General features: G+C 44.2%; 1 protein-coding gene across 4 annotated transcripts in view; it reads right to left on the reverse strand.

Moving 5' to 3' along the window:
- Positions 1 to 311: 311 nt before the first annotated feature.
- LOC147115018 (uncharacterized) overlaps positions 312 to 25,724 on the reverse strand; it is a 78,210-nt gene continuing 52,797 nt past the window's right edge. For all 4 annotated transcript variants that reach the window (XM_085993232.1, XM_085993233.1, XM_085993230.1 and 1 more), the window contains 2 exons: positions 4,034 to 4,201; positions 312 to 867 (listed from right to left, as the gene is read on the reverse strand). In XM_085993232.1, the coding sequence (XP_085849358.1) occupies positions 658 to 867; positions 4,034 to 4,201 (378 nt within the window). In that variant the 3' untranslated portion in view covers positions 312 to 657. The remainder of the gene's footprint in view (positions 868 to 4,033; positions 4,202 to 25,724) is intronic.

The raw sequence follows: 25,724 nt of genomic DNA on the forward strand, positions 1-25,724 counted from the left end.
CCAACCAAAAGCACATTGGAATAGTTGAATTTGGAGATGAAAAGGGCATGGATGAGGGTTTTAGTGGCAGATGGACTGAGGTAGAGGGAGGTGGTCTATGTTACGGAAGTGAAAATAGGAAATCTTTGAGACTGAGAGGATATGGGGTTGGAAGTTGCATCAAGATCAGAGCAATATTTTATTTGGACATGTTTTTGCAACTTAGCTTTACAACCAAATACTGAAAATGATGCGTTTGTACAGCATAGCTGTATATAAGTCACACTCTTTCAAATCACACAACAATAACTTGAAATGTCTGAGACAGTAAATTTATCAACATAATATTTATTGCTCAGAACTGAGTATACACTTAATAGGCTGAATTTTAAAATAAAGGACAGTTTTTAACTTGATCATATTGCCATGTTTGGAAATGTTTCATTTGAGCTTTCATGCTATGGAAGGCCTTAAAAATAAAGATTTGCAGCCGACCTTCGTATGCATACTGTAAATTCAGAAATGTTCTACCAGTTTCCCTTCTTCATTGAGTCTACTTTTATCACAGGGTTGAAAACTCCCACTCCCTCACCACCCCTCAATTTTATGACTCAAAATTTTCATTGAAAGACTACTCAATACTCAAACCATTAAAATAGCATGCATTGTTTGGCAAAATTAAGAAATAATTGAAGTGGGGTGTTTGTTCCTTTTGTTTATTGTGCTGGCTACTTGTTTCATGGTGTCAGCAATGCTAGAAATCTCTTTCCAACTTTCTGACCGAAGAGAACTTTCCATCTTGAGTTGGGATTTCAGGCTGCTTAGGTCCTGAGCTAGTGTATGAACGTGTCCTTTCATATGAAGAATTTCATCATCTTTTTCAAAGATCTGTATTTGGCAATGCAACAAACATTACACAACAAATGTCAGAGAAAGCATGGTATATTAACATGTAATTAGTCCTACATGAATATTTACACCTAGTTGAATATATCCTTTTTGCCAATTACAAGATTCGACGACTTCTCCCCCACTGCAGTTGGGTACTTTAATTTAATCATGCACACTGCAACTTGCCTGCTATTTTACATTATGATCAGTCCATGTTAATTCAATTGCAGTTGCTACTATCATAACCTTACATTACTAAAACAGAAAAAATAACTACCAAAATCACCACTATTACTATGCGGAGGTATCTTTTTCAACCCATTCTTTGCTCAGTGTGAAAGATATTTGACTCCTGCCTCAGATAGGACTAGCTAGATCAGTTGTGGGCAAAATACGGCCCACGGGCCATATCCGGCCCGCTTGAGCTGCACATTTGTCTGAGTCTTGTGGGGAGGGAGCATGGGGGCCGAAGAGAGCGCGCTCAGGGTTGCTGCAGCCTGGGAGTAGGCGGTGACCCTGAACCGGAGCAATTAAAAATAAAAGCTGCCAGGGCTCCTATTGTATGTCTGAAGCAGATCTGTTTCCTTTTTGTGTCTCGGAGATGGCCTAACATCTGTCTGCGGCTGTCTCTGGCTCTGTGAACCACTTTTCTAAAATTTGCCGCACATTGCTAGCTGGTGGGGGTGCTGTTGCGCATGCGCACTGGACACTCCTCCTCTGTCGCGTTATGGCCACTCATCTCGATGACTTTTACCGAAGAAAGAGACCGGCAATGTGTCTTTCCTCTCCTGGTACCAAGAGTACGACAGCAAGGGAGTTCTCATCACCATCTTAGACACTGGAGTGGATCCCAGAGCACAAGGACTCCAGGTAACGCAATTGTAGTTGAAGCCTCGGGTTTCCGTACTCAGCCCACTTAAAAGAGAACACCTCTCGAGTTTGAGGCCTCGCAGACTCGAGCCACGTAACATGTAATCGATCGATCAATCATTTCATTCATTCAATAATGGAAGATTTTACTATCTTACGCTACATTTTGTGTATTTAAGATGGTATCTGAATTTATGTTTATGTAATGTTCCCTCTAAATTTTTTTCGTGCACAGTCCCTTTTAAATGTGCTGCGTGGCCGCACATGCCGCTTGCACATTATCTCTTCCAGTGGCAGGAGCTGGTGAGTGGCCTGCGCAGGACCTTGCGATTGGTGCGTGGCCACGCACCTTAGGGGGAAACGTTGGTGTGCAGCCCGCAACAGCTCACCAAAACTTAAGTAGCCCTGCAGTCCAAATAATTGCCCATCCCTGAGCTAGATTGATGGAGGGTGTAATTTTTTTCAAGTGGTCATTTCACAAAGGTATCTTAATTATAAATAAAGTATATTGTAACACCAAACATAATATAGTTGTGAGAATTGAACAGTCTGGCATCTTGGGTGTCAAGAGGTGTGTGAAATCGGCCTGAAATTACTTCCCTCTGTCCTTTCCGTATCTGCCCTTGGTAGTATGACTGATATTGAGATGTTGGTGGAATGAGAAGGAGAATTTGAACTTGTACACTCTAACCCAGCATTAGGAATGATTGGGGGTCATCGATGATCAGAAACTTATCTTGATTAGTCATATCAACACCATGGCCATAAGGGCAGGTTAGGGGCTGGGTGCTTTGCAGAATATGATGGAATACTTGCTTAGATTGGAGCAGTCTCACCAAAAGTCATGAAGCCTGCACCATCCAGAACAGACCATCACTGGTGCACACTGCCTGCAGTGAGTACTAGCTACAAGTATACACTGCAGCAACTCAAGTTATTTGAACGGCACCTCCTTCCCCTCTGACCTTTTACATTGAGAATGATAGGAGCAGCATCACCTGCAAATCACACCATCCTGACTTGGACATGCATCGCCGTTCCTGGGTTGATATCCTGCAATTCCCTATGTAAGACCATCGTAGGAGTACTCGTGGTTCAATGAGAAGGCCCATCACCACCTTTTCAGGACAACTAGAGATGGCACTCCTGCTTAATCTGATCTGTTTTCTAAACCACCTCCCCATTCCAATTAACCTTCTCCACCACCCCCAACCAGAACATGCAGCAGCATTCAATCCAGAGCAAAAGCTGTGAGGGGCAAGTAGTGACAGATTGAAATAATTTTTGCCAGGGTCAAAGGGCGGAACATTAAAGAAATCTGCAATAAAAACAAGTTCCAGTAGCCCTGCTTGATAAGTAGGAATCCTGTTCCATTAGTCTTATTAATATTGGACTATAGATATTACCAGTCAAGCCGAAATTATCTGAACTACTTCAGAAACTTATTTCAGCAATGTGGGAAGCACTTTTGGTTTCAAACCTATTTTATGCATTTTGATTGATGAAAGATGAAATGTGATTTATATTAATGGCTTAAAAGAAATTTAAGTTTCACGATGCAAAATACTACCATCATTTCTGATTTATCTGCGCCTTTATGAATTAATGGCCCAGAAGTTGCAGGAGTGCCTTGAATTAGATTTTTTTTTTACCTCACCCTTCAGATCGTATTTTTACGTTGCAAATTGCTGGAAATGCAAATTGATAATGGTGTGGCAACGTCAACGGTGCATCTGGGACCTCATGAATGTCGCGTCCAATGGTCTTGTTTCCATAATAAATTAAACTTATGGATAAAGAAGCAGAGCAAACAACAGTGAAGGAATTGGGTGACTTAAGAGTCAAATTAGAAACCGAGAAATAAAGAGGGAAAGAAAGATTGGATAAAGAGACAAAAGAAAAATAAGAAATTTAAATAAATAAATAAATCTCTTGGAACAATTTACTACCTGTAGGAGTGAGACTCCACTGTTCCAATTGTTCCCTTTCTAGGCATTCAAGGTTGAGTGGCATGTCAGGACCATAAATCGTGTCATTAACAGGATCCTTCCGACATAAAATACCAGCCCTAAAAGGCTGCGGTGAGATTCATTTGTACTTACGGCCCAAATCCAGCAATGTCTTGACGGAGTGGCGCAAATTGTCCAGCAATTTGTGGTGATTCGCTACTCCCGGCGTATCTCTTCCTCGCTATAGATTACTGGTTTTTTATGCACTAATAATGGCAGGCGTGAACTTGCCATTATTTTTTGAACAATTTCTGGGCAAATCTACATATAATATATCAAAATACCTGTTTATGTAATTCAGAGATATGCTCAACCAGACTAGCTTTCTCTCTCTTTAGCTGGGTATTTTCCAGCTTAATATTGGAATGTCGATTCTCCACTGCGGCCAGTTGGTTCCGAAGTGATAGTCCGTTCAGCTCTGCAGAGCTCTTCCCTTGTTCTAGACAATGAAGCTGCAAAGGTAATTGCATATCACCTGAATTAAGTTTATATTTATTAACTGAGTCTTTGACCAGCTATTTGTCTTAATACTCCTGTGAAGTGCCTTGGGACATTTGACTACTTTAAAGGTGCTATATAAATACAAGTTGTTATGAATGGAGAGACGAGTCAATAAATAAAGAGGTGAGCAACATGAGGGAACATTCTTTTGCAGTGAGTTGTGATCTGGAATGCACTACCTGAAAGGGTGGTGGAGGCAGACTCAATTGTGGCTTTCAAAAGAGAGTTGGATAAATACTTGAAGGGAAAAAATCTACAGGGCTATGGGGAAAGAGCAGGGGAGTGGGATTAATTGGATAGCTCTACCATGTGCAGCATTCTTAGAGGCAACCAGTGCCTAGGCAATTGAATTAAGTTCTCAGATATGCAAAAGAGAAGATTTTTCTCCTATTGTGGAAGGATTAGCTGAGATCAGGAACGCACTATGTATGTAATCTATATCCCATTGTATGGTGCAGTAGTTCAAATCTTAACCTTTCCATTCCAATGTGTGTAGCCAATTACCATTATTAAAGCAAGTGTCCATAGATTTAAAGGATACTTGTTTATATATCAAAGTTCCACAAGGTTTTTTTCAACACCCTGGTGAATTTCCTATAAGCATGATAAATGGTCAGCTCCTCTGAGCTCTCTCATAAATTGTTGTAGATTGCTGATGAGTGTCACCCTTTGTTACGACTGTTGTCATGAATGCAAATAAGTTATAATCTTGGGGTTCATTCACAAATGCCCCAATGATGTGTAACAAAATAAGCTTCCTGGTTTTCAGTGTTTAATTTTTCGCAGTTTTAATTTTTTGATATGGTTTCAACAAATTAGATATTTTTTGGGGAGGGGGGTTTAATAAAAGCTAGTGAAGTTTCACTCGCAGATGCAGTATTGCTGAAGTTATTATTGGTAGAACAGTAAAAGTAATATAATTTTATATGAATCATTCTTAACGAAGCAAGCTTGTAATAAACTGTTGTCTATTCTTGGAGTTCATTCAGCTATTTTTGCTCGCTCTCTCTCAAAGATTTTCATTTGGGAGAATGACCTTGCAACATCAATACTTGATGCTGATAACTAAAAATAATGACAATTCCAGCCACTGTTGGTGCCAAAATTAATGGTACTTTAAGGTCCTTTTACGTCAGGATGGGCTCAGGAAGCTACTCAACAAATTGTGTTCATTATACCAATGCACTAAAATGATGAAGAACTTCAAATTTAGGAAAGAATTTGGCCCTATATTGGTCAACGATTTGATGAAAATTTCAACAATCATCCACTTCAAAAGGTATTGCAGATGATAAATGTCACATCAGTGCTTGCCATTTGACATGCCTGCTAGCCAAAGAGCTCTAAAATTGGCTTCTAAGTTCTGCTGCCAGTCAAATACAAGCCGACCAACAGTATACAGATAGCAGGCCATAATTCAAACACTTCCCCAGCTTACTATCAGAGAATTCTGCCATAGACTCCAATTATTTCAATACCTTATGCATGTAGATACTCCAGCCTGTTCTTGATTTCCCAAACAGGGGTCTCATTCTCTCTCAGAAATTACAGCATTCATAGAATGGTCACAGCACAGAAGGAGGCCATTCGGCCTGTCGAGCCCATGTCGGCTCTCTGCAAGAGTACTTCAGCTAGTCCCACTCCCCTGCTCTTTCCCCGTAGACCTGCAATTTTTTTCCCTTCAGGTACTTATCCAATTCCCTTTTGAAAGCCACGATTGAGTCTGCCTCCACCACCCTTTCAGGCAGTGCATTCCAGATCCTAACCACTCGCTGCGTAAAAAAAGTTCCTTATGTCGCTTTTGGTTCTTTTGCCAATCACCTTAAATCTGTGTCCTCTGGTTCTCGACCCATTTGCCAATGGGGAGAGTTTCTCTCTCTCTTGGAGGGTGAACAGCCAGTTGTGGTGCATATAGGTACCAACGATATAGGTAAAAACTGGGATGAGGTCCTAAAAGCTGAATATAGGGAGTTAGGAGGTAAATTAAAAAATGGGACCTCAAAGGTAGTAATCTCAGGATTGCTACCAGTGCCACGTGCTAGTCAGAGTAGAAATTGAAGGATATTTCAGATGAATACATGGCTAGAGGAATGGTGCAAGGGGGAGGGATTCAAATTCCTGGGACATTGGAACTGGTTCTGGAGGAGGTGGGACCAGTACAAAACGGACGGTTTGCACCTGGGCAGGGCTGGGACCAATGTCCTTGGAGTGTTTTGCTAATGCTCTGGGGGAGGATTTAAACTAAAATGGCGGGGTTGGGAACCTCAGCGGGGAGACAGAGGAAAGGGAAACAAGGATAAAAGCAAGACGGGAAGGAGAAAAACAAAATGGCAGGCAGAGAAATCAGGGGTTTAAATCAAACATGGCCACAGTAAATAATTCTAAAAGATCTAAGCGTTAAAAAAACAAGCCTGAAGGCTTTGTGTCTTAATGCGAGGAGCATTCGTAATAAGGTGGATGAATTAGCTGCGCAAATAGAGGTAAACGAATATGATATGATTGGGATTACGGAAACATGGCTCCAGGGTGGCCAAGGCTGGGAACTCAACATCCAGGGTTATTCAATATTCAGGAAAGATAGGCAAAAATGAAAGGGAGGTGGGGTAACATTGCTGGTTAAAGAGGGGATTGACACAATTGAAAGGAAGGATATTAGCTCTGATGATGTGGAATCTGTATGGGTAGAACTGAGAAATACCAAGGGGCAGAAAACGTTAGTGGGAGTGGTATATAGACCTCCAAACAGTAATGTGGAGTTCGGGGATGGCATTAAACGGGAAATTAGAGAAGCATGCGATAAGGGCACAGCAGTTATCATGGGTGATGTTAATCTACATATAGATTGGGCTAACCAAATTAGTAACAATACTGTGGAGGAGGAATTCCTGGAGTGCATACGGGATGGTTTCCTGGACCAATATGTTGAGGAACCAACTAGAGATCAGGCCATCGTAGACTGGGTATTATGTAATGAGAGGGGATTAATTAGCAATCTTGTGCGAGGCCCCTTGGGTCGGAGCGATCATAATATGATAGAATTCTTCATTTAAGATGGAGAGTGAAATAGTTGACTGAGACGAGGGTCCTGAATTTAAATAAAGGAGACTACAATGATATGAGGTGCGAGTTGGGTAGGATTGATTGGGGAATGTCACGCAAAGCAAACATTCAAAGATCGCATGGATGAACTACAGAATTTGTTTCCCAGTTTGGCATAAAAATAAAACAAAAAAGGTGACTCAACCGTGGCTAACGAGGGAAATTGGGGATAGCAAAAGGAGAGGACATATAAATTGGCCAGAAAAAGCAGTAAACCTGAGGATTGGGAGCAGTCTAGCGTTCAACAAAGGAGGACAAAGGGATTTATTAAGAGGGGGGAAATAGAGTATGAGAGTAAGCTTTCAGGGAACATAAAACCTGACTGTAAAAGCTCTTATAGATATGTGAAGGGAAAAAGATTGGTGAAGTCAAGCGTAGGTCCCTTGCAGTCAGAATCGGGGGAATTTATAATGGGGAGCAAAGAAATGGCTGACCAATTAAATACATACTTTGGTTCTGCCTTCACAAAGGAGGACACAAATAACCTCCCAAAGATGTCGGGGAACATAGGGTCTAATGAAAGGGAGCAACTGATAGAAATCAGTATTTGTAGGGAAATGGTGTTAGGGAAATTGATGGGATTGAAGGCCGATAAATCCCCAGGGCCTGATAATCTACATCCTAGGGTACTTAAGGAAGTGGCCCTAGAAATAGTAGATGCATTGCTGGTCATCTTCCAAAATTCGATAGACTCTGGAACAGTACCCATGGATTGGCGGGTAGCTAATGTAACCCCACTGTTCAAAAAGGGTTGTAGAGAGAAAACGGGGAATTACAGACCGGTAAGCCTGACGTCGGTAGTGGGGAAAATGCTAGAGTCCATTATAAAGGATGTAATAGCAGAGCACTTGGAAAACAGTGACCGGATCGGACAAAGTCAACATGGATTTACAAAAGGTAAATCGTGCTTGACTAATCTACTGGAATTTTTTGAGGATGTAACTGGTAAAATAGATAAGGGAGAACCAGTGGATGTGGTGTATTTGGACTTTCAAAAGGCTTTCGATAACGTCCCGCATAAGAGATTAGCGTGTAAAATTAAGGCACATGGGATTGGGGGCAAGGTATTGACTTGGATAGAGAACTGGTTGGCAGACAGAAAGCAAAGAGTTGGAATAAACGGCTCTTTTTCCGAGTGGCAGGCAGTGACTAGTTGGGTATCACAGGGATCGGTGCTAGGACCCCAGCTATTCACAATATATTAATGATCTGGACAAGGGAACTAGATGTAATATCTCCAAGTTTGCAGACGACACAAAGCTGGGTGGGCGTGTGTGCTGTGCGGAGGATGCCGAGAAACTCCAGTATGATTTGGACAGGTTGGGTGATTGGGCAGAAGCATGGCAGATGCAATATAACGTAGATAAATGTGAGGTTATCCACTTTGGGGGCAAAAACAGGAAGGCAGATTATTATCTGAATGGCAATAGATTGGGAAAAGGGGAAGTGCAACGAGACCTGGGCGTCCTTGTGCACCAGTCGCTGAAGGTAAGCATGCAGGTGCAGCAGGCGGTTGAGAAGGCAAATGGTATGTTGGCCTTCGTAGCGAGAGGGTTTGAGTGCAGGAACAAAGATGTCTTGCTGCAGTTGTACAGGGCCTTGGTGAACATAAGAACATAAGAAATAGGAGCAGGAGTAGGCCAATCGGCCCCTCAAGCCTGCTCCGCCATTCAATAAGATCATGGCTGATCTGATCCTAACCACCAATCTACTATCACAGAACCATCTCCTGAATCTAACAGAATTAGACACACGAAATAGGAGCAGGATCAGGCTACACGGCCCCTGGGCCCGCTCCGCTACCCACAGGGCCATGTCCGATCCGAACCTAGACTCCTGTCCAAATTCCTGCCCGCTCCCCGTAACCCTCAATTCCCTTTACTTCTAGGAAACTGTCTATTTCTGTTTTAAATTTATGTAATGATGTAGCTTCGACAGCTTTTTGGGGCAGCATATTCCATGGACCTACCACCCTCTGAGTGAAGTAGTTCCTCCTCATCTCAGTTTTTGAAAGAGCAGCCCCTTATTCTAAGACTATGCCCCCTAGTTCTAGTTTCACCCATCATCGGGAACATCCTCCCCGCATCCACCCGATCCAACCCCTTCACAATCTTATATGTTTCAATAAGATCGCCTCTCATTCTTCTGAACTCCAATGAGTAGAGTCCCAATCTACTCAACCTCTCCTCATATGTCCATCCCCTCATCCCCGGGATTAACCGAGTGAACCTTCTTTGTACTGACTCGAGAGCAAGTATGTCCTTTCTTAAGTATGGACACCAAAACTGTACGCAGTATTCCAGGTGCGGTCTCACCAATACCTTGTACAACTGAAGCAATACCTCCCTATTTTTATATTCTATCCCCCTAGCAATGAAAGCCAACATTCCATTGGCCCTCCCAATCACTTGCTGCACCTGCATACTAACCTTTTGAGTTTCGTGCACCAGGACCCCCAGATCCCTTTGTACTTCAGTACTTTCCAGTTTCTTGCCATTAAGATAATAACTTGCTCTACGATTTTTCCTGCCAAAGTGCATAACCTCACACTTCCCAGTATTGTATTCCATCTGCCAAATCTCTGCCCACTTACTTAGCCTGTCTATGTCCCCTTGCAGGTTTTTTATGTCCTCCTCACTCGCTACTTTCCCTCCCATCTTAGTATCATCTGCAAACTTTGATATGTTACACTCGGTCCCCTCCTCCAAATCGTTAATATCGATTGTAAAGAGTTGGGGACCCAGCACCGACCCCTGCGGAACACCACTAGTTACTGATTGCCAGTCTGAGAATGAACCATTTATCCCAACTCTCTGCCTTCTGTTAGATAGCCAATCCTCTATCCATGCCAGAATATTACCCCCAATCCTGTGATTTTTTATCTTAAGCAATAATCTTTTGTGTGGCACCTTGTCAAATGCCTTTTGGAAGTCTAAATACACTACGTCCACTGGTTCCCCTTTATCCACCCTATATGTTACTTCCTCAAAGAACTCCAGCAAATTTGTCAAACATGACTTCCCCTTCATAAAACCATGCTGACTTTGTCTTATTAAATTATGATTATCCAAATGTCCTGTTACTGTCTCCTTAATAATGGACTCCAAAATTTTACCTACCACAGATGTTAGGCTAACCGGTCTATCGTTTCCAGCCTTCTGTCTACTGCCCTTTTTAAATAAGGGTGTTACATTAGCAGTTTTCCAGTCTGCCGGGACCATTGCCGAGTCCAGGGAGTTTTGGAAAATTATTACCAATGCATCCACAATCCCTACCGCCACTTCCCTCAAGACCCTAGGATGTAAGCCATCAGGTCCAGGTGATTTATCCGCCTTGAGTCCCATTATTTTACCGAGTACCACTTCCTTAGTGATTTTGATCATGTTTAGCTCCTCCCCCCCCCCCCCTTTTAGCCCCCTGTTTGTCCAGTGTTGGGATATTCTTAGTGTCTTCTACTGTAAAGACTGATATAAAATATTCATTCAGTGTTTTTGCCATCTCCATATTTCCCACCATTAATTTCCCAGTCTCATCCTCTAAGGGACCAACATTAACTTTAGCCACCCTTTTTCTTTTTATATAACTATATCTTGAGTATTGTGTGCAGTTTTGGTCGCCTTATCTGAGGAAGGATGTTCTTGCCATGGAAGGAGTGCAGCGAAGATTCACCAGGCTGATACCTGGGATGGCAAGAATGACATATGAGGAGAGATTGGGTCGATTGGGCTTGTACTCGCTGGAGTTTAGAAGAATGAGAGGGGATCTTGTCGAAACTTATAAAATTCTAGCAGGACTAGACAGACTAGTTGCTGGAAGAATGTTCCCGATGGTTGGGGAGTCCAGAACCAGGGGTCACAGTCTTAAGGATAAGGGGTAAGCCATTTAGGACAGAGATGAGCAGGAATTTCTTCACCCAGAGAGCGGTGAACCCGTGGAATTCTCTACCAAAGAAGGCAGTAGAGGCCAATTCATTAAATATATTCAAGAAGGAGTTGGATATATTTCTTAAGGCTAAAGGGATCAAGGGATATGGAGAGAAGGCAGGAAGAGGGTACTGAATTTGGATGATCAGCCATGATCTCATTGAATGGCGGAGCAGGCTCGACGGGCCGAATGGCCTACTCCTGCTCCTATCTTCTATGTTTCTGTTTACTCTGTCTAGACCCCTCATGATTTTGATTACCCCTCTCAAATCTTCTCTCAACCTTCTCTGCTCTAAGGAGAACAACCCCAGATTCTCTAGTCTATCCACGTAACTGAAGTCCCTCATCCCTGAAATCATTCTTGTAAATCTTTTCTGCACCCTCTCTACGATCTTCACATCCTTCCTGAAGTGCGGTGCCAAGAATTGGACACGGCTCCAGTTGAGGCCGAACCAGTTGTGGTAAACCGCTGTTATTGTTGTTCACCGTTGTTGTTGCACACTGTTGTATCTATGCGTGCCTCAGCTGGCTCCGCCCCTGGCTCCACCCACATGCCCAGGTATAAAGGTGACTGCTCTGCAGCCCCCCCTGCCTTCTTGGAAACCAGTCAACCACGAGAGGCATGCTCTGTTCTTTGTTCATAAAAGCCTTTAGTTACTCTCCTAACTCTCCGTCTTTTATGAGTAATTAATAGCGCATCAATTTTATTAACAAAAACAAAATGTCAGCACCAAACGCTGAGCAGCAGGCGCTGCAGCAAATGACGGCACCAAATGCTGAGCAGCAGGCGCTGCTGCATGCCCTCAGACCAGCATGCCTGGACCTAGACCCTCAAGAGGCGGGTTCGTCTACCAAGTTCGCACAATGGCTGCGTTGCTTCGAAGCGTCCTGGAAGCCTCAGCCGTGACGCTAGATGGAAACAAACTCAAAATCCTGGCCTCCAAGGTGGGCCACCAAGTCTACACGCTCATCCAGGATGCGACTACCAACGCGGCGGCTATCGATCTGCTAAAAGGACAATACACACGCCCGGTACATACGGTTTATGCCAGACACCTCCTGAGATCCCGCAAACAGCAGTCCGGGGAATCGGTGGAGGCATTCCTACGGGCACTACAGATACTCGGCCGAGCCTGCGATTGTAAAGAGGCATCGGCCGCGACACACACGGAGCGACTTATCCGAGATGCTTTCGTTGCGGGCCTCAAGTCCGACTACTCCCGGCAGAGACTGCTGGAGAAGGGCGAAATCGACCTGAAGAAGGCAGTGTCCCTTGTGCTCTCGCTAGACGCGGCCCACCGGAATATGGACGCATTCTCCCCTAACCGCTCCGCACCGGGGACGCCGCAACTTTGGGTCATGGGACCGCCACCCCCGGCACCAACTGCTGCAGCGATGTCCAAGGGCCCGAAATGTTACTTTTGTGGCCAGGCAAAACACCCCAGAGCACGCTGCCCGGCGCAAAACGCTACCTGCTCTGGCTGCAGGAAGAAAGGACACTACGTCAGCGCCTGCAAAGGTAAAACCGCTAACGCCAGCAGCGCCTCGTGTAAACCGTGGGGGCAGCCATCTTGTCCGCCACCTTGGACACCTCCAGCCGCGTGGGGATCGGGATCATGGTCGCAGCCATTTTGTCCGCCATCTTGGATGCCTCCAACTCCAATCGCGGATGACCCGGACTCAACCACCGCCTTGTCTGACGACCACAGCGACTCGCTCGACCATACGCTGGCCTCCGTGACGCTGGACCAATCTCTCCCTCACCAACTGTCCAGGTCCATGATGGACATTACGGTAAACGGCCACGCCACTACCTGCCTTTTCGACAGCAGGAGCACGGAGAGCTTTATCCACCCCGACACGGTGCGCAGTTACTCTCTCCCGGTCCTGTCAACGCGCCATCGGATCTCTATGGCTTCCAAATCCCATTCAGCAGATGTCGGTGGCTACTGTGTAGTGACCCTTTCAGTAAGGGGCACACAATACAAAAATTTTAAACTTCTTGTCCTGCCCCATCTCTGCACTGCCGTTCTACTGGGGTTGGATTTTCAGTGCCACCTTAAAAGTGTCACATGAGCGTACGGCGGACCCCTCCCCCCACTTAGTCTGCAGCCAGCAGCTTTTAAATCGCCCGCCGCGCACCATTTGCAGCCTCTCCACGCTTAAAGTCTCCCCCCCCCCCCCCCCGCCTTGTTCGCTAACCTCACCCGCGACTGTAAGCCCATCGCTACCAAAAGCAGGCGGTACAGTGCCGGGGATAGGAGCTTCATTAAATCCGAAGTAGCAAGACTCCTGAAGGAAGGGATTATTGAGGGTAGCACTAGCCCATGGCGAGCACAAGTGGTGGTAGTGAAGACTGGCGAAAAACAGCGCCTAGTTATTGACTACAGCCAGACGATCAATCGCTACACCCAGTTAGATGCATACCCACTCCCCCGCATATCTGACATGGTCAATCAGATAGCACAATACCGGGTGTTCTCGACGATTGATCTGAAGTCGGCATACCACCAGCTCCCCATCAGGGCTGAGGACCGCCAGTACACAGCTTTTGAAGCTGACGGTCGTCTCTACCACTTCCTCCGAGTCCCCTTCGGCGTCACCAACGGGGTTTCGGTCTTCCAAAGGGAGATGGACCGAATGGTTGACCAGAACGCGCTGCAGGCCACCTTCCCCTATCTAGACAACGTCACCATCTGCGGCCACGACCAGCAGGACCATGACGTTAACCTAGAGAAATTCCTCCGTACGGCCCAGCGGCTGAATCTAACATACAACAAGGACAAATGTATGTTTCGCACCACGCGCCTCGCCATTCTTGGCTGCGTAGTGGAGAACGGAGTCATCGGCCCCGACCCCGACAGAATGCGTCCCCTTATGGAGCTCCCCCTCCCCCACTGCCAAAAAGCACTGAAGAGATGCCTAGGGTTTTTCTCTTACTATGCTCAGTGGGTGCCCAACTATGCGGACAAAGCCAGACCCCTCATCAAGTCCACCTCCTTCCCCCTGACAGAGGCATATGCAGCCTTCACTCTCATAAAAAGAGATATTGCGAAGGCCACAATGCACGCAGTGGATGAGTCCATCCCTTTCCAAGTGGAGAGCGACGCATCCGACTTCGCCCTAGCTGCAACCCTTAACCAGGCGGGGAGACCCGCGGCCTTTTTCTCAAGGACCCTCCAGGGCCCCGAGATTCGACACTCCTCTGGCGAAAAGGAGGCCCAGGCCATTGTGGAAGCGGTGCGACATTGGAGGCATTACCTGGCCGGAAAACAATTTACCCTGCTCACTGACCAGCGTTCAGTAGCTTTTATTTTTAACAATAAGCAGAGGGGCAAAATCAAGAACGACAAGATCTTGAGGTGGAGAATTGAACTCTCCACCTGCAATTACGATATCTTGTACCGGCCCGGGAAACTCGATGAGCCCCCAGATGCCCTATCACGTGGTACATGCACCAACGTGCAGGTTGATAGACTGCAGACCCTCCACAATGACCTCTGCCACCCGGGGGTCACCAGGTTCTTCCATTTCATCAAATCCCGTAACCTGCCCTACTCCCATCGAGGAGGTCAGGACCATGACCAGGAACTGCCAAATCTGTGCCGAGTGCAAACCGCATTTCTATAGGCCAGAGCAAGCCTGATCAAGGCCACTCGCCCCTTCGAGCACCTGAGCGTCTATTTTAAAGGGCCCCTCCCCTCCTCTGACCGCAACGTGTACTTCCTCAACATAATTGATGGGTACTCCCGTTTGCCATCCCTTGCCCAGACATGACCAGTACCACGGTCATTAAATGTCTGAATGACCTTTTCGGCTTCCCTAGCTATATCCATAGCGACCGGGGCTCATCCTTTATGAGCGACGAACTCCGTCAGTACCTGCTCACGAGAGGTATTGCTACAAGCAGAACCACCAGCTACAACCCCCGGGGGAACGGCCAGGTGGAAAGAGAGAACGCGACGGTTTGGAAGGCCGTCCTCTTAAACTTAAAACCTAAGGGCCTTCCGACCTCTCGCTGGCAGGAGGTCCTCCCTGCGGCGCTCCACTCCATTCGGTCACTGCTTTGTACGGCCACCAATGCCACCCCCCATGAAAAAATGTTCACTTTCCCCAGGAAGTCCACATCGGGGACCTCGCTACCGACATGGCTGACGTCTCCAGGACCCGTCCTACTGCGGAAGCACGTGAGGTCCCATAAAACGGACCCCCTGGTCGAGAGGGTGAGCCTCCTCCACGCCAACCCCCAGTACGCTTACGTGGCGTACCCGGACGGGCGGGAGGACACAGTCTCCATACGAGACCTCGCACCTTCGGGTGCCCCTGAAACACTACCATTGCCATCCACCACTACCCACAACCCAACCCCGCTAGATGGCATGCCGCAGCCCCAGGACCCGTCATTGACCACCCAACCACTCAATGAGACGCCAGATTCAACGTTGGATGCTGCACCATCACCGCCGCCACCACGACGATCAGGACGGCATACAAGGCCACCTGATAGACTTAGTTACACGAACCTTTAGTACACTTCACCCCGCCGGACTCAATTTTAAACAAGGGGTGAATGTGGTAAACCACTGTTGTTGTTGTTCACCGTTGTTGTTGTTGTTGCACACTGTTGTATCTATGCATGCCTCAGCTGGCTCCGCCCCTGGCTCCACCCACATGCCCAGGTATAAAGGTGACTGCTCTGCAGCCCCCCTGCCTTCTTGGAAACCAGTCAACCACGAGAGGCATGCTCTGTTCTTTGTTCATAAAAGCCTTTAATTACTCTCCTAACTCTCCGTCTTTTATGAGTAATTAATAGCGCATCACCACTGTTTTATAAAGGTTCATCATAACTTCCTTGCTTTTGTACTCTATGCCTCTATTTATGAAGCCCAGGATCCCGTATGATTTTTTAACCGCTTTCTCAACCTGCCCTGATGCCTTCAACGATTTGTGCACATATACCCCAGGTCTCTCTCTCCATGCAACCCCCTTTAGGATTGTACCCTTTAGTTTATATTGCCTCTCCTTGTTCTTCCTACCAAAATGTATCACTTCTGCATTAAATGGTATTCCTTTTTACAGTTAATATGATTGCACAGAGCTTCATATTTGTGTTTTATTGAGCAAAAATTTTGTGATGGGAGTACCACCTGTAAGCAACATTCCAGTTGCTTCAACAATTTGCTTTGTGTAGATGAGTCTTGGATTAATTCCTATTTGATGTAAAATTGGGAAGGAGTTTATGTATACTAAACAAGGCTCTAAATGAATGAATAAAATCAGGAACATTTGTGATCATACTAAGGAATTTAAAAATTGACTTAGGGGCATCAAAAAATCTTGAAATCTGGCTGGCTTTACGAAGTTGTCAAACAACTAATTTGCAGACTCGCTAGATAGGCACAGCATTTCTGTGTTTTTCAGAGATTTCTGGATTGGAATAGCAACAGTGGTATATCTGGTCCCTCCATTATGTTTTGAAGAGTACAGCAATTGCTGGGTCTTCATGTATTTTAGGGATTTCATCAATTGAAAAGTAAATCTCATTTGTGGGACACGAGTTTGACATGCTTCAGGCAGGTAGTTTTCATACAATTTTTGTACTTAAAATATTGAAGTTCATGTTTTGCTTGGCTTTGATGATTATACAAGAAATTCTGGCTGCTTTCAGTGCTTGTAATTTTCCATTGATGCACTGGAGTGGAGAAGAGGACAAAGCTTAACAACAAGTTCAAGCGCGTTCTACAAATGCCCATCTTGCTGTCAATCATCTTAACACCCCCCACTCCAAAATATGGCTGTATTTATTAGACCCAGAAGGGAAGCATGCTAGGAGTTTTCTCCACAGACTGCCAACACAGTCACAATGGTGCATGCTGTTGCTCATTTTCTTGGGGGTTCCTTTGCGCTAACACCTCTCTCAAGCCTCATGAACTCCAGCTTCTCAGAGAACCACAGACATAGAAATATAGAAGATAGGAGCAGGAGTAGGCCATTTGGCCCCTTGAGCCTGTTCCGCCATTTAATGAGATCATGGCTGATCATCCAAATTCAGTACCTTGTCCCTGCTTTCTCCCATATCCCTTGATCCCTTTAGCCTTAAGAAATATATCCAACTCCTTCTTGAATATATTTAATAAGTTGGCCTCAACTGTCTTGTGTGGTAGAGAATTCCACAGGTTCACCACTCTAGGTGAAGAAATTCCTCCTCATCTCTAAATGGCTTACCCCTTATCCTTAGACTGTGACCCCTGGTTCTGGACTCTCCCGCCATCGGGAGCATCCTTCCTGCATCTAGTCTGTCTAGTCCTGTTAGAATTTTATAAGTTTCAATGAGATCCCCTCTCCTTCTAAACTCCAGCGAATATAAGCCTAATTGACCCAATCTCTCTCCATACGTCATTCCTGCCATCCCAGGTATCAGTCTGGTGAATCTTCGCTGCACTCCCTCCATGGCAAGAACATCCTTCCTCAGATAAGGCGACCAAAATTGCACACACTACTCAAGATGTGGTCTCACCAAGGCTCTGAACAACTGCAGCAAGACATCCTTGCTCCTGTACTCATCCTCTCGCTATGAAGGCCAACATACCATTTGCCTTCTTAACCGCCTGCTGCACCTGCATGCTTACATTCAACGACTGGTGCACAAGGACACCCAGGTCTCGTTGCACTTCCCCTTTTCCCAATCTATTGCAGTTCAGATAATCTGTCTTCCTGCTTTTGCCACCAAAGTGGATAACCTCGCATTTATCCACATTATACTGCATTTGCCATGCATCTGCCCAATCGCCCAACCTGTCCAGATCGTACTGCTGTTTCTCTGCATCTTCCTCACAGCACACACGCCCACCCAGCTTTGTGTCGTCTGCAAACTTGGAGATATTACATCTAGTTCCCTCGTCTAGATCATTAATATATATTGTGAATAGCTGGGGTCCTAGCACCGATTCTTGAGGTACCCCACTAGTTACTGCCTGCCACTTGGAAAAACAGCCGTTTATTCCAACTCTTTGCTTTCTGTCTGCCAACCAGTTCTCTATCCAAGTCAGTACCTTACCCCCAATCCCATGTGCTTTAACTTTGCACGCCAATCTCTTATGCGGGACCTTATCGAAAGCCTTCTGAAAGTCCAAAAACCCCACATCTACTGGTTCTCCCTTATCTATTCTACCAGTTACATCCTCAAAAGATTCGTCATTAGTCAAGCATGATTTGCCTTTTGTAAATCCAAGTTGACTTTGTCCGATCCTGTCACTGTTTTCCAAGTGCTCTGCTATTACATCTTTTATAATGGACTCTAGCATTTTCCCCACTACCGATGTCGGGGTTACTGGTCTATAATTCCCCGTTTTCTCTCTACCACCTTTTTTAAATAGTGGGGTAACATTAGCTACCCTCCAATCCATGGGAACTATTCCAGAGTATAGAATTTTGGAAAATGACCAGCAATGCATCTACTATTTCTAGGGCCACTTCCTTAAGTACCCGAGGATGTAGATTATCAGGCCCTGGGGATTTATCGGCCTTCAATTCCATCAATTTCCCTCACACCATTTTCCTACAAATACTGATTTCATTCAATTCTTCCCTCTCATTAGACCCTATGTTCCCCGACATCTCTGGAAGGTTATTTGTGTCCTCCTTTGTGAACACAGAACCGAAGTATGTATTTAATTGGTCTGCCATGTCTTTGTTCCCCATTATAAATTCCCCTGATTCTGACTGCCAGGGACCTACGCTTGACTTCACCAATCTTTTTCTCTTCACATATCTATAGAAGCTTTTACAGTCAGTTTTTATGTTCCCTGCAAGCTTACTCTCATTCTATTTTCCCCCTCTTAATTAATCCCTTTGTCCTCATTTGCTGAATCGTAAACTGCTCCAAATTCTCCGGTTTGCTGCTTTTTCTGGCCAAATTATATGTCCTCTCCTCGGATCTTATGCTATCCCTAATTTCCCTTGTTAGCCACGGTTGAGTCACCTTTTTTTGTTTCATTTTTATGCCAAACAGGGATGAACAAATTCTGTAGTTCATCCATGCGATCTTTAAATGTTTGCCATTGCCATTAAGTAACGTTCCCCAATCCATCCTAGCCAACTCGCGCCTCATACCATCATAGTTTCCTTTATTTAAATTCAGGACCCTAGTCTCTGAGTCAATGACTTCACTCTCCATCTTAATGAAGAATTCTATGATATGATCGCTTTTCCCCAAGGGGCCTCGCACAACAACATTGCTAATTAATCCTTTCTCATTACATAATACCCAGTCTAAGATGGCCTGATCTCTAGTTGGTTTCTCCACATATTGGTCCAGGAAACCATCCCGTATGCACTCTAGGAATTCCTCCTCCACAGTATTGTTACTAATTTGGTTAGCCCAATCTATATGTAGACTAAAGTCACCCATGATAACTGCTGTGCCCTTATTGCACGCGTCTCTAACTTCCCGTTTAATGCCATCCCCAACCTCAGCATTATTGTTTGGGGGTCTGTATACAACTCCCACTAACGTTTTCTGCCCCTTGGTATTTCTTAGCTCGACACATACAGATTCCACATCATCAGAGCTAATATCCTTCCTTACAATTGTGTTAATCTCTTTAACCAGCAATGCTACCCCACCTCCTTTTCCTTTTTGCCTGTCCTTCCTGAATATTAAATACCTCTGGATGTTGAATTCCCAGCCTTGGTCACCCTGGAGCCATGTCTCCGTAATTCCAATTACATCATATCCGTTTACATCTATTTGTGCAGCTAATTCATCCACCTTCTTCCGAATGCTCCTCGCATTAAGACCTCTGATGAAAAATATTAGAGGCATTTCAAAGTTCAATCACTTTCTTGAGTTGTATTTTTTTAAAATTCTGCTACAAACCTTATTTTCAGGAGTGAGTCCTTTAGATTATGGCAATAACCAAAATGGCAACTGAAACGATTTTCACATTATCTGGAGTGACTTAATTGGCTCTCCTTTTATTGGTAGCGTTACATAGACTTGCATAGAATATACAGTGCAGAAACAGGCCATTCGACCCAACCAGTCCATGAAGCTCCACTCAAGCCTCCTCCCATCCTTCCTTATCTAACTCTATCAGCATAACGCTCTGTTCCCATCTTCCTCATGCTTAGCCAGCTTCCCTTTAAATGCATCTATACTATTCGCCTCAACTACTCTCTGTAGTAGCGAATTCCACTTCTCACCACTCTTTACTCACCACTCTTTGGGTGAAGAAGTTTCTTTTGAATTCCCTATTTGGTTTCTTGGTAACTATCTTGTATTGATGGCCTCTAGTTTTGATTTTCCCCACAAGTGGAAACACTTTCTCTCTGTATCCACTCTATCAAAACCTTCCATAATTTTAAAGACCTCTATTGGGTCACCCCTCAGCCTTCTCTTTTCAAGAGAAGAGACCCAGCCTGTTCATCCTTTCCTGATAGGTATGACCCTGCAGTTCTGGTATCATCCTTGTAAATCTTTTTTGCACCCTCTCCAGTGTCTCTATCTTTTATAATACGGCGACCACAACTGCACACAGTACTTCAAGTGTGGTCTAACCAAGGTTCAATACAAGTTTATCGTTGATTGAGTTGGTTGATTAACTTTTTAGTCCCCATTTGTTCTGCATGTATCCAGGTGTAATACCTAAACTGACGATGGACAAAATGTGCTATGTGCAAGAATTAAAAATTTTACAAAATACTATCAGATGTTGCTCATGGTAAACTGGAAGATCGTCTATTTAATAATAGGGGTGTTATGTCATCTAAGAGACAATCTGTTAGGGAATTTTACTGGTGCTTTGGTTTTGAATTCCACAACTGTCCATTGTTCTGTGAATACCGTGAAGCCAGTGTAGTTGATGTTGTGTATATGGACTTTCAAAAGGCGTTTAAGTACCACATATTAGGCTCGTTAGCAAAATTGAAACCCATGGGATAAAAGGGACAGTAGCAGCATGGATACAAAATTGGCTAAGGGATAGAAAACAAAGTTGTAGTGAATGGCTGGCTGTATTTCAGACTGGAGAGAGGTATGCAGTGGAGTTCCCCAGGGTTCAGTACTAGGACCACTGTTGTTTGTAATATACATTAATGACTTGGACTTGGTGGGTACAAGGCACAATTTCAAAATTTGCAGATGACTGAAATTGGAAGTGTAGTAAACAGTGAGGAAGATAGTAATAGACTTCTAGAGGACATAGATAGGCTGGTGGAATGGGCGGACACATGGCAGATTAAATTCAATGCTAAAAAGTGTGAGGTGATGCAGTTTGGTAGGAAGAATGAGAGGCAATACAAGCTAAATGATACAATTTTAAAGGGAGTGCAAGAACAAAGCCCTGGGGGTGTTTGTGCACAAATCTTTGAAGGTGGCAGGACAGGTTAACAGAGCATTTAATAAAGTATATGGGATCCTGGGCTTTATAAATAGAGGCATAGAGTACAAAAGCCAGGAAGTTATGCTAAACCTATATAAAACACTAGTTCTGCCTCAGCTGGAGAATTGTGTCCAATACTGGGCACCACACTTTAGGAAAGACGTGAAAGCTTTAGAGAGGGTACAGAAGAGATTTACTAGAATGGTTCCAGGGATGAGGGATTACATAGAAAAATAGGAGCAGGAGTAGGCCATTTGGCCCTTCGAACCTGCTCCGCCATTCAATATGATCATGGCAGATCCTCTATCTCAATACCATATTCTCGCTCTCTCCCCATACCCCTTGATGCCTTTTGTGTCTAGAAATCTATCTATCTCCTCTTTAAATATATTCAGTGATTTGGCCTCCACAGCCTTCTGGTTCACCACCCTCTGAGTGAAGAAATTTCTCCTCATCTCGGTCCTAAATGGCCTACCCCATATCCTGAGACACTGACCCCTTGTTCTAGACCCCCCAGCCAGGGGAAACATCCTCCCTGCATCCAGTCTGTCTAGCCCTGTCAGAATTTTATATGTTTCAATGACATCCCCTCTCATTCTTCTTAACTCTAGTGAATACAGGCCTAGTCGACCCAATCTCTCCTCATACGACAGTCCTGCCATCCCAGGAATCAGTCTGGTGAACCTTCGCTGCACTCCCTCTATGGCAAGTATATCGTTTCTTAGGTAAGGAGACCAAAACTGCACACACTACTCCAGGTGTGGTCTCACCAAGGCCCTGTACAACTGTAGTAAGACATCCTTGCTCCTGTACTCAGATCCTCTTGCAATGAAGGCCAACATACCATTGGCCTTCCTAACTGCTTGCTGCACCTGCATGTTTGCTTTCAGTGACTGGTGTACACGGACACCTAGGTCCCTTTGTACATTAACATTTCCCAATCTATCACCATTTAAATAATACTCTGCCTTTCTGTTTTTCCTACCAAAGTGGATAGCTTCACATTTATCCACGTTATACTGCATCTGCCATGTATTTGCCCACTCACTCAACTTGTCTAAATCGCCTTGAAGCCTCTTTGCATCCTCCTCACACATCCCACCTAGTTTCGTGTCATCAGCAAACTTGGAAATGTTACATTTGGTTCCCTCATCCAAATCATTGATATATATTGTCAATAGCTGGGGCCCAAGCACTGATCCTGGCGGTACCCCACAAGTCACCGCCTGCCATCCCGAAAAAGACCCATTTATTCCTACTCTCTGTTTCCTGTCTGTTAACCAATTTTCAATCCATGCCAGTATATTACGCCCAATCCCATGTACTTTAATTTTGCACAGTAACCTCTTATGTGGGACTTTATCAAAGGCCTTCTGAAAATCCAAATACACCACATCCACTGATTCTCCCTTATCTATTCTATCAGTTACATCCTCAAAAAACTCCAGTAGGTTTGTCAAACACTATTTCCCTTTCATAAATCTATGCTGACTTTGTCTAATGCCGTTGATATTTTCTAAGTGTCCTGTTATCACATCCTTTATAATAGACTCTAGCATTTTCCCTACTACTGATGTCAGGCCCTGGGGATTTATCAGCTTTCAGTCCCATTAATTTCTCCAGCACTTTTTTTCCCCCTAATTAATTTCCTTTAATTCCTCCTTCTCACTAAACACTTGGTTCCCTAGCATTTCTGGGAAGTTATTTGTGTCCTCTTCTGTGAAGACAGAACCAAAGTATTTGTTTAATTGCTCTGCCATTTCCTTGTTCCCCATTATAAATTCTCCAGTTTCTGACTGTAAGGGACCTACATTTGTCTTCACTAATCTTTTTCTTTTTACATAGTTGTTGAAGCTTTTACAGTCTGATTCTATGTTCCTTGCAAGTTTACTCTCATACTCTATCTTTCCCCTCTTAATCAATCTCTTGGTCCTTTTTTGCTGAACTCTAAACTGCTCCCAATCCTCAGGCTTGTTACTTTTTCTGGCAACTTTATATGACTCCTCTTTGGATCTAATACTATCCTTAATTTGTTTTGTTAGCCATGGTTGGGACGCTTTTCCTTTTGTGTTTTTGTGCCAGAAAGGAATGTATAACTTGCAATTCATGCATTCGTTCCTTAATTTAGTTATAGACTGGAGAACATTGGAGCAGAGAAGGCTAAGAGGAGATTTGATAGGTGTTTAAAATCATGAAAGGTTTAGAAAAAGTAAATAAAGAGAAACGGTTTCCAATGGCTGAAGGGTCAATAACCAGAGGGCACAGATTTAAGGCAATTGGCAAAAGAACCAGAGGCAACAAGAGGAAAAACATTTTTATGCAACGAGTGGTTAGGATTTGGAATGCACTGCCTGATAGGGTGGTGGATACAGATTCAATAGTAGCCTTCAAAAGGGAATTGGATAAATACTTGTAGGAGAAAAAATTGCAGGGATATAGGGAAAGAACGGAAGAGCGGGACTAACTGGATTGCTCTTTGAAAGAGCCGGCACAGACTTGATGGGCCAAGTGGTTTCCTTCTGTGCTGTACTATTCTATGATTCTATGTGTGCCTATGTATGTGTGTATATATAAAAAAATAACCTAGCCTTGGCTATAGGGGACACAATATAGAATCATAGATCAAAATTTGCTGCCAACACAAAAATAGGGAGCATAGTTGACTGGAAAGATTCGTAAGTGACTTAAGGGGAAAAGGCAGGTTACTAAATTGGGCAGATAAATGTCTGAAAGTTAATGTGGAGAAATATAAGCTGATAGATTTTGGGAAAATGAATATGGAGAGGGTATATATACTAAATGGTAAAGCATCAAAGGGAATAGAAACACAGAGAAACAGGTTCAGATACACAAGTCTTTATAGGTGAGAGAACAAGTTGGTAAATTTCTAAATAAAAGCATATGGGATCCTCGGTTTCATAAATTGGGGCACAGAGTACAAAAGCAAAGAGGTGACGCTAAACCTGTACAAATCATTGGTTAGGCTTGGAATTGAAAATGTGATCTTGCTGTGCTTCTGTAACAATGATGATAAACTTTGAAGGCGGTGGGACAAGTTGATCAGGCTGTTTAAAAACACACATGCGATCCTTGGCTTTACTAACAGAGGCATAGAGTACAAAAGCTTTAAGATATGGTAAACCTTTGTATATCACAGGTTAGGCCTCAGCTAGAGTATTGTATTCATTTCTGGGCACCAGACTTTAGGAAGGATGTCAAGGAGAGGCTGCAGAGGAGATATACTAGAATGGTACCAGGATGCAGAACTTTAGTTACGTGGAGAGACTGGCGAAGCTGGGGTTGGTCTCCTTAGAGCAGAGAAGGTTAAGGGGAAATTTAAGAGGTGTTTTTATAAAAATAAAAAAATATATATATATATAAAAAGGTTTTGATAGAGTAAATAAGGAGAACCTGTTTCCACTAGTAGGAAGGTCCAGGTAACCAGAGGACACAGATTTAAGATAATTGGCTAAAGAACTCTGGGGCAGATAAGTTTTTTTTTACGCAGTGAGTTATTTTGAAAGCACCACCTGAAAGGGTGGCGAAAGCAGAATTAATAGTATATTTCAAAAGGGAATTGGATATATACTTGAAAAGGAAAAATGTGCAGGGTCATGGGGAGAGTAGGAAGTGGGACTCATTGGTAGTTCTTTCAAAGAGCCAGCATAGGCACGATGGGCTGTATGGCTCCCTTCTGTGCTGTATGATTCTATGTACTTAATTTCCTGGTCAATTTTAAAAACAAATACAATATGAATATAAGAACATAAGAAATAGGAGCAGCAGTAGGCTGTACAGCCCCTTGAGCCTGCTCCACCATTCAATAAGATCATGGTTAATCATCTACCTGAATTCCACTTTCCCACCCGATCCCCATATCCCTCGAACCCCTGTCTATGCGCAATGCAATAGCACCTCTCCTGCAACTGCAGTCAATAAGACAGCCAAACATGGAAAAAGCCGAGTAGAAAACCAGTGAGGGACGAGGTGTTCGGGTGGAAATGATTCCGAGCAAGTCTTTATATTCTGTAACGTATTCAAAATAAGAACACCAGCTGAATTGCCATTGG

This window comes from Somniosus microcephalus, chromosome 7 (genome assembly GCF_052327205.1).
Source record: "Somniosus microcephalus isolate GS21.2 chromosome 7, FLI_Smic_1.0, whole genome shotgun sequence".
NCBI classification, from domain to species: Eukaryota; Metazoa; Chordata; class Chondrichthyes; order Squaliformes; family Somniosidae; genus Somniosus; species Somniosus microcephalus.